A 12,512-nucleotide genomic window follows, 5' to 3' on the forward strand; every position below is an offset into this window, starting at 1 on the left:
ACTCATTGTTTCTGTTGTGTCTTCCACAGACATACGAGCGGCAGTTCAGAATGCCCGAGCAGAGAGAAGGAGGCCTGTTGCAACTATTGGGGGATCCCTCTCCACCCAAACACCAGCTTCGCAACACTCTTCTTCCTGCAGCCGCTCCCTCCCCTGTACAACCAATGCAGCACACCCCCACGCAACAATTCCAACACGTTCAGCAGCACCAAGTCAGCCCAGACTGGATCGCGTTCAGAGCACCGTCGGTTTCTCCAGCCAATCCGACAGATTCCGAGCCGGCTGTAGAATTAGTGGGAGCCAGCAGGAGTGCAAATGGTCGAACGGATTCTAATGCAGCTTTGCCACCAACTGTGACTCAAAGCCACTCACCTCAGAGATCTTTGACACCAGACCTTCAGTTGCCAGTTGTTACAGATGCCAGTATTCTCAACCTTACCTCTCTGAGCAGGTATTTGCCTCTATAGCGGATCTCATCACACGCTCGAGAATGTTAGTAAGCAGCAGACCAATCTGATTAGGATGATTTGATTAGGCATCATTTACACATTATTGCCTTTTTATGTGCTATATTCTTGGCGTGGGTTCCGTAAGAGCCCCACATTCGACTTATTTATATTTGGATTGAGCTCTACTAAGCGTGATAAAACCAAGTGGACCCATTCTAGCTTTACTCTAAATGTTTGCCTCACAGTCTTCACATAATGAGAGCGTGGTAAATGCAATGTCATTTTGTTTGCATGACTGTGGTTGATGTCATGGTAATCCCATTTGCTGCTACAATCCGATTCATGAGAGCGTTTTTGTGATAAATGAAACGATATTTCTACGATACATTTGCCTCATCTGTATTGTTCTGTGTTCTTTATTCAGGGGGAAAGGTTTGCAGGAAGTTAATGAGCAGCTTTTTGGGAACATCAAGAGAAAGTATGGCAGGAAGGAATCCCAGAAGATACTCTCTAATCCTCACAGTGCTGACACGCTGTGGGGAAGACAGCCTGAAATAGAAATAGGAAGCCCATCAAATTCAGAGGACAGGCAGCGGTACAGACAAGAGACGACTGAGCAATTTCAAGAAGAAAGAGAGGGAAGAAGGAAGGATGAAAGAGAGCGAATAATTACCGGAAGGAAAGGGGAAGAAGAGGACAGAGGGATGCCCATGCTGACAGAGGAAGGAAAAGGAAGAAAAAGGCGGAGAAAGCCTTCTTTGCATGAATCCTTTTCTGTCGTGGAACAATCCCTCCAACGACAGGACTCGAACACAACAGAGAAGTACCAGCATAAGCCTGCAGATCCCAAAGTAGCTCATAAGATGGAGAGTCACAAAAATGATTCCAGGCTCACAAGTCAGAGTGATATCAGTGGAGAGAAGTCAGAGAAAAGTGAAAGATCGGATAAAAGTGACAAAAGAGAGAAGGTAGAGAGGGTAGACAGGGCAGAAAAAGATGAATCAGTCAGGAGTTGCACTGATCCAGAATCAACCTTTAGCATGAACAGAATGAAAAAGAACCCAGTGGGCCGTCCCAAGAACAGCATCGATGCACATAAACACAGAGATCTTGCCCTAAACATCAGCAAACCAAACTTCTCCACAAGTCCCAGACTCCCTATTCCAAACCCCAGCCCCGGCCCCAGCCCCAGCCCCAGCCCCAGCCCCAAGGGAAGTATCAGTCCTAGCCTAAGCCCTAAAGCCAGGCCGAACTTTAGCCCCAGCCCCAGACCGAGGGCAACCCTGAGTCCGAGTCCGAGCCACGGCGCCATCTCTACAGTCAGCTCCAGATCAAGTAAGGCTAAGGACAGATGGTCATACCTGAAAGCAAAAAGTCACACCAGCATCACCTCCCCCCAGAGAGATATCTGCAGTAGTCCATCAATGGTAGTTGATCCACCGTCAGCCTTCCCTATAACTCCTTCAAGTCCACTCTATACAAACACAGACAGCCTGACCGTCCACATGCCCGTCAAAAGAAAACGAGGACGCCCCAAGAAACAGCCCCTTCTCACTGTAGAAACCATCCATGAGGGGACATCCACCTCACCACCGAGCCCCCTAGCGCAAGAAACCTCTGCCGGGCTAAACCGCAGGAGGAAGGCTAATCCACTAAACGCAACAATGAATACAACATTAGTCCAAATGGTGTCAACAAATACCAGTTCCAATTCCAATTCCAATGGTCTGAAAGTCAAACGTGGCAGAAGCAATTCAAAGCCAGTAAATAAGGTAAAGCTCGGGAGGATGCAAAGCATCCTGAATGAAATCCTGTCCACCTCGAGTAAGAACAGCACTATGAAGTCTCCTTCCGCACCTGTTACCTCCGCTATGAATGCCATGGCATCCACCATTGAGGCTCGGCTGGGAAAACAGATAAATGTCAGCAAGAGAGGAACTATCTACATTGGTAAAAAGAGAGGCCGTAAACCCCGAGCTGAAACGCAAGGCGCTAACCTTCCCAAAAGTGTAAAGGACAAGCCCTCCGTGACTATCTCTACGTCCAGTCTCTACGAGAGCTCTGTCATGACCGCCACCACTTCTTCTCCCAACTCCAGTGCTCCACAAATGAGAGTCAGCCACTCTGATGCCACTATGCCTAGTCTGCAACCCATCTCAGCCCTGCCTCCCAAACCTCTAGCTAGAGGATTCCTCTCTGGGGGATGGAAACTGTCACCTCCACGTCTTCTAGCTAATTCCCCCTCCCAGCTTTCAGAAGGCGCATCAGTGAAGGAGGTCACCTTGTCTCCCATCAGTGAGTCCCACAGCGAGGAGACGATTCCCAGCGACAGCGGGATCGGGACCGACAACAACAGCACTTCGGATCAAACCGAGAAAGGCCCTGCGTCTCGGCGCAGGTGCAATGCTTTTTTCTATACATACGTAGATATCGAACTCAAAGTTGTGATGTTAGTAAATGTGTTGTATTGTTGCAGGTATTCTTTTGATCTGTGCGGATTCGAGGCTGCGGAGGCTGCTGCTCTGGAAGCATCCGCCAGAGGCAACAGAGCTCGAAGTGAACGACAGGCTACTGTGGACAACTTCCTTTCTCAGCAGGAGAAGAAGCAAAAACATAATCGACGTAAGAGGAAGTGTCTTCAGAGCCGGGATCATCTTCACTTTCTTTCTGAACTCGAGGAGGTTGGCCACGTGTTTCATTCTTTTTTGCATTACTTTTACAATTTCAGTGAGTCATAACGATCAATTTCAAATGCAGTCAAATATGTACCGAATTTTCCTAATCCTGTCCAACTCCCCGCTTCTAGGTTGTGTCCAAGCTCCAGCAGCTACGAGTGTCTCACAGAAGATATACCCGTTACCCTCAGAATCCCTATCCCTCTATTTTCCGCCTCAACTTCCATCATTATTACCCGGTCACCTACGACACCTACCCTTGCGACTCCGGTCCGTATATCCGAAGGAGTGCTGATCTGAAGGCCAAGAGGAGACGGGGTCGTCCGGCCAAAGCCAGTGAGCCGATCACTTCGAAAATACCTTTCGTTCAAGGATATGGCTATCCACTGGCGGGGGGGAATTACTATGCAGCACCGTATGCTCTGCCTTACACACCCCATCTAAGCCTAGGCTATTTTCCCCCAGCGCCTCCGTTCTACCTGCCTCACCACTCCCTTGGTCATGTTCCCCCATCACCCTTTATGAGACCTGCTGTCCCCCCGCCCAAGGCCTTTCACTCCACTGGACACTCAAAGCTCCAGCCAGGGGTCAAGCATCGCAGCAGCAGTGGCCCACTTCAGGGGCCGTCTGCAAGAGGGGAGGGATTAGGATCCATCGGCAGTAGTGGTGCAGGTGGTCTCGGAGGTGTTCGCCTCCATAAGAGAAAGCACAAGCACAAACATAAGCACAAAGATGAACCCCTACTTTCTCCACGAGACCGGCAAGAGTTGGGCGGTCTCTTCAGTGGAGCCAAGGCCAATTCACATCGCAACACGCTTAGCGACATATCCAGTCAAGGCCCTTCAAAGCATCAGGAGAAGAGGCCCAACGGCAGAGGCTCAAGCCTGGGATCCACTTTAGGGATGTTCGAGGCGGAAAAGCTGTCCTCACCCACTCTTTCCGACGGCCGCTTCCGCTTGCGTCAGACTGGACAGCCGACGAACAGCTTCACGAGCAGCTACAGTAACCGATCACAGCAACAGGAATCAGCTTCCTTCCTCTTCTTGGGGTCACGGGAGAATGAGTGCGGGTCGAGGAGCAGGAAGATGAGGCCGACCGTGTTTGGAGATCCAGGCCTGATGTCACTGCAAAGCGCCAGGCAGGAGCCGGTCCAAATGAACGAGCGCTCCAGTCCCCCTCTCTCTGGTAAGAACCACTTACCGTGCATTAAGATAATGGCAACTTGAGCACTTACATTACACGACACGCTGTGCGCTTTATCACTTCATACTTCACAGCCAAATGTGTAGTCAGCTTCCAACGCTTGCTTTCGTGTGCCAATGTGCCAAATTTACTCGTATACTGGCCAAATTCTGAGTGAAAAGAGAATTGTTATTTGTTCGGGGGGATTTAGCTGGAAATGACACAACAAAGTCACACCATGTTGTAAGAGTTCAAAAATGTTTTTGTTTTTTTTAAATCTAATATTAGAGAGAGAGAGAGAGAGTTTTGTTTTTCTATTTTGACAAAAATATAAAGAAACTTTTTTTCCATACAATTTTAGTTGTTAGTTGATTCGAATGCTAGAAGTTACCAAGATCCATTAAAATAGTGCATAAGATTGCATTGCCTCAAAATGGTCAGGAATATATATTTTTTTAAAACCTAGTGAGTATATCAATAACTTACAACGTCCGTGGGATTTTCCTCGCACAACATCATTCACTCATTCAACAAATGCAAACTCACTTAATGTTTAGACAGGGTATGATTTATTTGGGGTTTAATTGTACTCCAGTTAATGGCTCTTCTATGAATCAGTCTGCAACTGAGTGACATGAGGGATGATGACATTGGTGGATTTATTTTCTGTTGGTGAGATTGGACTAGTTTTAGTCTTTTGGGCAACACCAAACCAGTTGGTTCATGTTCTGAACCTCTTCGATTTAGTCATTGAGGAGCATGTTTGCCAATATGATATATTTGTTGTGCTCCTCAGTGGTTAGAACACTTTGATTCCCTGCTGGGGCAGCAAATTCATAGAACAATAATTTCTTGCCTAATTTGAAATGAATATGCAAGGCTAAAATGTACAAATATGGCCTGACTTTTAAGGCATTTCAAGAGGCCGTTTAGTCCAGAATTAGCACGACCGAACTAATACGCATTTGTTTTGCACAGCCCGAATCCTGCTGCTTTTGAGCACATCTGGCTTGGGATCGAGAGAACGTAATGCATGGATGGAGACAACTATAATTCACCAATCTCTCCTTCCCCCTCCCTTCCTCCACTCCTGCCAATGCCTTTGCCAGAGATATATTATTCACACAGTGTGATTTATTTTCTACAGACACGCCGTAAAAAGCCCTTGCCTGTGTTAAAAGAGCTGGCTGGCAGCCAGGGGTTTAATGACTGGGGCCTAGTCCAGCGGCGGGGAGGAGAAGGCGAGGGCTCAGTTCAAATACATCCCCCGACCACCACCACCCCCAGGGTATCCAGTACGCATGACTCATGCGGGGGACTACGCTAGTCCCCCCCCGAACCAGCACATCTCCTTGTGCATGCGCCCCTTCCAGTTGAATGTCTTCTTATCCTCCCCTTTACGCTCCTTTTACATGGTTTGGAATCCACACATCCATATGCAGACTTCTTCCTCCCCCTTCACTTCCCTCTTTTTTTTCCAGGTCTCCCCTCCCCCTTGTTCCCCCATTACCCTCTCCTTTTCCTATTCCCTCTGCCCCTCGTCTAGCATGACTTACTGCTTCACTTCGCAGCTTTAGTCCAATTAAAATACAGGCGCGTGTGCGCGTCCGTACATGAACGCACGCACGCACGCACGCACGCACGCATGTATGCAGCCATATGCAAGCATAGTACCTCACATTAAACACAGTAGCTGGGGATACTATTTATTCAGCTGATAATCGCCATATACGTACTCGCGCTAACGTCGTTCCTGTTCTGAATGAATGAGGACCATTTCCTTCAAGTCACGTGCTCCCACCCATTGACGATGCCAAGAAGGATCTTATAAAATAACAGTCGTCAAAGATCAAACCTGCAATGTGTGTGTAGCGGGGGCTTCCTATTGCGCAGGGAAACAGGTCGTCAGTGCTATATGGACCCTCGTGCTGCTGAAGGTCACCCATTTTATGTTCCGTGTATGCAGCTCATAAATTTCATCGACTTTGTGCGAGAGACACAGAGCTCAGTTGAGCTGATAACGAGCACAGCTCATAAACTCTTTGATACTTATTGCTTTCTGCATTAGACTAATTTCATTGTCTGCCCTGAATTCTCAAGTAACAATAGAATGTGATGTTCCTGTGAGTTGTAAATGGTCTCACTTGATCTCTCCTCCAACTCGCTTCATTAGTGAATCCCTCGAAACGGAACTCAGGACTCTCAGTGTCTTCGCTTGCTCCCTTGTGTTTCTTTTTGGTTCTTTTCAATTGTTAGCTAGTGCAACTTTACAGTATGGGCTACTTATGCAACTGGGACCGCGGAGTTTTGAACCGCTGCTAGCTTTGTTGCCTTTTAAAGTTACAATTATGTACTTTTTCCAGCAAATGTGCAACATTGGACAGTACTGAAACATCCTCAATATATGATTACTGCTGTCCATCAAATTTGCCACACTTTTATTTAGCGCTCACTGTAGACTTGGTGATACTCTGGCAAAACAATAAGCATTTTGTTTGGTGTTGGTTCATTTTGAATCCTGGAATCAATCAATGCCCAGACGGAGGCGGTCCTCAGAGATGGAAAAGAAAAAGAAAGACAGAGACGGACCAAGCTCGGAAAAAGAGCTTTTCTGAAATCAAGAAGGAAATGAGAAATTGGAGCGTTAATTATACTGTACGTGTGTGTTTCGATGGCTTTTGGCAGCCTTTGCTCCAGATGCACAAGGTTGTTATTGTGTGGAAACATATGAAATGGTTGAAGGAACCCATTTGTGTGGGTTTCCTCCTCTCTGCTCCTAAGCAGACAATTACAGGAAAGGATACGCTCTCCTGGCTCAGCTGGGCTTTCAAAGGCTTGTATGAATATGTCAAAATGAGCAGGAAGCTCTTCAAGTCAAAGAAAAAAATGGAGTGAGTGAAATTGGCATCATGTCTTTCTTGGCCTTGCAGAGGATGTTCCTTTTAATTAGTAGAAGTAGAAGTCTTTAGGAATCGTGCCCTTCTATTTATTCACCTGACTCGTTTTGACTGTTGCAGGTGCTCCCGGTAAGCGTCGGTATAAGCGCAGAGAGGTGGAACAGATCCAGAAGGAGGTGAGAAGGATGCATTCCTTGAACTTCGAACATGTGCAGAAGATCCTCCGTGCCAAGCGCCTCCAGCGACAAGCCAAAACAGGAAACAACATCATCAAGAGACGACCCGGACGGCCCCGAAAGCAACCCCTGGATGATGAATCGGTTCCGGCCGGCGGGAGGGCGGGGAACGTGTTGGCCAGTGAAAGAGCCGACGGAAGGACTCAGGGGATGCCTGTTCTGGAGAGGTGTGACGAACCACCGGGTAGACAGAGCCTCAGGCCCGCTTTGACCCCAGAACCTCTGGAGTTTTCCGACCACGATTCCATCTCGGCCACCATCGAGAAGGTGGTTCACAAAGCCCGCTCTGTGCCTCTGCCGGCCAAAGGGGGCAAACGCAGGGGCAGGGGCAACAGCAAGGATAACTTGTGGGCCCCCTCCAATCAATAGACCTGCGACAGGAGCGTTGAAAGGAGCCAGCGATGTGACTTCTCGGTGCACTTTGATTTCGGAGAATGACACAGCTCAGAACACTTCCAGTGCCAAGCCTTTGAAGGATTCCTCGGACCTGCATTTCATATGGCACTATCTGCTTTCGTTTGATACTGAATCTGATGCTATATAATTGTGTGGTACTAATGATAGCGTAGGATATTATGTGATTCTTTATGTATCTGATACAGTCATGTGTATGGTACTTGATGATACTGTATCAGAATGTGGCGTGAGCCATATATTTTACCAGCAAGGGGAAGGGAGGGAGGGATGGGGCTTAAGATTCATAGAAAACTAAAACTGTGCAGCTCAGCTTCTTTTCTGCCTTTCCGAGGGAGCCCGTCAAAGAGAATACAGCAGTTATTTAGCCACCTCGCTCTTGTACTTCTCCTAGTGTTTGCGCTTACTGTACGTCGTCGCGTCTGTTATCTTAGCGTCTTGGTAGGGATTGTTTTGGGTTTTCTTGTTTTCTTTTTTTCTTTTTTTTTTTGGTCCACCCCTGCATCTTAATCCCATTTCCCTTTTCCTCCCGTCACCTTCTCCCAACCCAGAAGTTTATGACTAACCCCCCCCACCCCCGGTTCACACTTATCCCGGACGCTGACTTAAAGGTAATATGGTCGATGAGACCGTCCTAGACTGTACATAGACACAACTTTCACTCTCGCTTGCCTTGTTCAACAGGAAACCGGCTCACAGACAAGTACTGGAATTCAGTATATCCACTTGAATTGTTGTACTATGAACAATGAACGTTGCATATTGTTTCAATAACCAAAACCAGACATGGATGCGACTCGAGACACGTTTGTTTTCAGATAGAAACCACGTATTCAGTCATACACTCATAATTGTGTTTATATCTTGGGGGGGGGCGTTGTATACAGTGGGAATATCAGGTGTGTTTGTGTTTTTTGTTGTTGTAAACCTGAAAAGTTGGTTTAATGCACTATGAAAAACTGTACACTTGCATCAATCAAATGCAGCACTTAAATGCTTGTTCCAGCCTTATGGTTTTTGGCCTTGGATGGTGTGTCTATCCATTCCAGAGAGCATGCATTACTTTTAATCAATTTGTATATGCAGGCTGCGCAGCCAAAAGCGTCAAACCGAAGCCCGGCTACGAATTGAACGGAGAGGGCTCGCTCCGATGCTGTACAGTGTTCGGAAAAGCTTGACCCACTCTTTATACTTTCATTTGAAAAATATTTTTGGGGACCTCAAAAATCCAGTATTTTGAAACCAAAGTCTCAGTATTAATTGTGAGGATGTATTATTTAACAGAATTTGAATCAGCGTCTTCATTGTGTGTTGGCACCAATGTAAATCACCCCTTTGTGCACTCTAGAATGTAGCCAGGATTGTTTTCATGTCAATGTGTACTGACTGTGTCCTTTTAGCAATCTCTTCACTAGTGTTTATTCCGTATATAAAGAAATATTATTCAGTGTTCCTTTTCAGGAGATTCTTTTTTTGTTTTGGGACAGGGTGGGATTCTCAGTTGCAGCAGCTCAACTTGTGCCTTATGATTTCTGTCGTTCTCTTCTAGGAAAGGAAAGGACATTTGACCTGAGAAATAGCAACATTCAACCCAAAATATTGATGATTGTGCATAGACTATCCCATCTTTATCTTGGACATCTGAATGTGACGTGACTCAAATTGTCCTAACTGAACCAGAAGGGGGCAACCGGCAAAGATTGTGTGTTCAATGCGCTGTTTTGACATATTAGATGACTTTCAAACTGGAGATAACTTAGCGTAAACGCTCACTTACGACGTAGCAGTACCACTTTAAATGGGTTTTTTTTTTCAACTGGTTATGAATTAGGCTTTATGAAACCTTTATCAACTGCTTAATTCAACACAGCAAGAGCGACTGACTTCCTGCCAAATAGTTCCTGCCACATTTACTTCTATTGCTTTGGCCATCTGCTAAACATAAGTCGCCCATTATAAAATTATTTGTATGACCCTTTACAATAAGCCTACCATTTGTTAGCGGCTCCACGGTGACCAAAAAAAAACAATTCATCTGAAATCTAAGACGACATAAATTACAGCAGTATTGTTTACCAGACAGTAAGCCCAATTGACACAAAATGTTCTGTTTATGAATATTTTCTATCATTATAAACACAATTTACAAACCATATATAGGAATATTCTAAAGTGGAACATCTGTGCTGATATTTGCAAGTTACAAACACGTCTACGACTGGCAAAGGAAATTGTCACTCATGTCTGCATATCCTTGTTAGCAATGACCTTAAAAAGAATTTCTTTGCGGCCCTGTGTACGAAGTAAAATGATCTCATGTGGCAAAAAAAAAAAAACCCCAGTAATAGTTTGTAACAAGTTGTGCAGGAAGTGACATTTAAAGCAAAGTATAGGGCAAGTGAAACTTATAAGTGCGAAACTGCAGTTTTCTTCTTTTTGTAAGTTGTAGGGAGGGGCATTTGGCTAAATGTTCGAACTATGGGGTCAAATCAACCCTGAAAACACTTATTGCCAGTTTATCATCACTTTTTCAAGATTTTTGTTGGGTTAAAAAAAAAATGTCACTATGGCGGGGGGGGGTCTCCACTGTAATCCAAACTTGTCTTATCACAGTGTTGAAGGAAGGATCTAAACCGCAGAGTGTTGGACCAGAAATAGGAGTCCCCTGCTGGATAATAACTATTTTGCCCGCAGCCGAGTCGGGGCAGTTTTGTTTGTTTGGGTAACACCCCCGCAACCCTCCAAAATACACTCCTCCCGGTCGCCGTGTGCTTGACCTTGCTCTGTGTGGTCTGCAGTGTGTTGCGGATCGTGCAACTGCGCTACGGCAGCTGCGTGCTGCTTTTACAGTTGAACATCCTGGATGTTTGCCGTCTTGTCCGTGATCTGCCAGCCAGCCGACGCTCCGGTGCCTTCTAACACTGACAAGTATTGTCCTAAAGCCGAGCTTTGACGTAGACTGGCCGTGGATTGTGCTTACGATGAGGGTTGAGGGTGTCGCACGTTGACCGGTGGCTCTTGAGTTTTCCGCTTCAGCTCGTTCGTGCCAGTAACCCGTTAGCGGCTAAGCGGTAGCTGCCCGGTAAAATTGGATCATTCCGTGAGGAGACGGAGCCTCACGTAGTCATCCTCGCAGGTGGAAGTCAGCGAATATCACAAATAAAGTGCAGATGAATCACTGAGTGAAACCAAGAAATGTACTTCTTTAGAGCACAAAGCGAGGGCATATTTGAGTTTGTCAATTGGAACCTTTTTCTAGTGGCTTTCCTTTCTTGGCATGCTCCACTTGATTGTATGCATCAGTATTTTAGATGAGCCGAAAGTTGAATTTGGAGCAACACTTGTACATTGTTTGATATTTTTTCTTTTCTTTTTGTAATGAATTTTTTAATTCATGAAGCATTTTTGTACATTGTATGAATATTAAAAAACTGCAAATATTTGACCTATAGAGTAAATACTAGATGCGCATGCATATGCATATATTCTTCACCGTATGTATGTGTAAGTCTACACATATATTTTGTATTTGCATTTGCTAGCATACAGATATATGTCTTTAAGCACATATATACATGCAATATATATGTATATCCATGTCTGTCGGCATGCTTTTGGTCATGTTTATCTTTCATGATCTTGTAGGTATTTTTGTTTGGTTTAACTTCTTTTTCCTGAGAAAGAAAAGCTCATTCTTTTGCTGTCCTTCTGTTGGCTGGCTGCATTGAGCACTTATTAAGAAGAACTACAGTTGAAGTTGTTCATGTTATCCATTGTGTGAAATATTAAATGACTTTATTGAAAGCTTATCATGGTTTTTTCTTCCTCTGTATGCGTTTGTGTACACTTGACACTAAACCTCAGATGGAGCTTTACGACAGAGAGAATCCTCTCATCCGATTATGGCGCAGTCTCTCCCAGACGTACGCACACACTTACTTACAGCCAAGCCTCCATCTCTAACACTAGCCCATCGCCGTTACTCGTAAGTGGGCCGGGCTGCAGGCTGCTCTCCGATTGGACCCGGCGCAGTGGGGAATGCGTCACTATTGGCTGAAGCCCACTAGTAAAAATTCTTCTTGTTACCATGGTTGCAGGGTGAGCTGCCCAAATGTGTTTCTGTGGTGCTGATGGAACCATTGGCATCGCTGGTGTAAAAAAAAAATGAAATCAAGATGGAAGTCATGAGGGGCTGCAATGAAATTCCTCTCCTCTCTCCCGCACAAACAAACACATGAAAGGATGAAGTGAGCAAGCAAACCCAATGTTGCTGGGTCTTCCTTCTGTCTCATTTGTTCCAAAACAAGGTGACGTTCACCTCACTTTGAGACGTGCTAGGCCAACAGCAGGGAAGCTGGTTCTGAAGCAGGGAACCGCAGCTGGACATGGAAAAAAAGGAAGTCCATCTCCCATCAAGGAAAAGGGTTAGGATTCTGCTTCTATTGGAAGGGCGTCCATCAGTCAGGCGCCGGTCCCCTCTGAGTCGTCATTTTACCGAGACGTTTTGTGGAAGGCCATTTTGTTTTCCCGCATGACAAAGCAAGGTCCAGAAAGGCAAACATGGATGAGTTTGCTGTGAAAGCGCTCAAGCCCTCTCTCCGCTTTGGTCTGATTGAATTGATTTGGGTAAAAAAAAAACAAATCTTCCCGTACGAATGT

General features: G+C 45.7%; 1 protein-coding gene across 5 annotated transcripts in view; it reads left to right on the forward strand.

Moving 5' to 3' along the window:
- The window catches only part of setbp1 (SET binding protein 1), a 50,069-nt gene extending 38,407 nt beyond the window's left edge, over window positions 1–11,662 (forward strand). For all 5 annotated transcript variants that reach the window (XM_061768093.1, XM_061768094.1, XM_061768090.1 and 2 more), the window contains 5 exons: window positions 30–451; window positions 874–2,847; window positions 2,926–3,130; window positions 3,256–4,309; window positions 7,324–11,662. In XM_061768093.1, the coding sequence (XP_061624077.1) occupies window positions 30–451; window positions 874–2,847; window positions 2,926–3,130; window positions 3,256–4,309; window positions 7,324–7,808 (4,140 nt within the window). In that variant the 3' untranslated portion in view covers window positions 7,809–11,662. The remainder of the gene's footprint in view (window positions 1–29; window positions 452–873; window positions 2,848–2,925; window positions 3,131–3,255; window positions 4,310–7,323) is intronic.
- Window positions 11,663–12,512: the final 850 nt, after the last annotated feature.

This window comes from Phyllopteryx taeniolatus, chromosome 3 (genome assembly GCF_024500385.1).
Source record: "Phyllopteryx taeniolatus isolate TA_2022b chromosome 3, UOR_Ptae_1.2, whole genome shotgun sequence".
In the NCBI taxonomy this organism is placed as follows: Eukaryota; Metazoa; Chordata; class Actinopteri; order Syngnathiformes; family Syngnathidae; genus Phyllopteryx; species Phyllopteryx taeniolatus.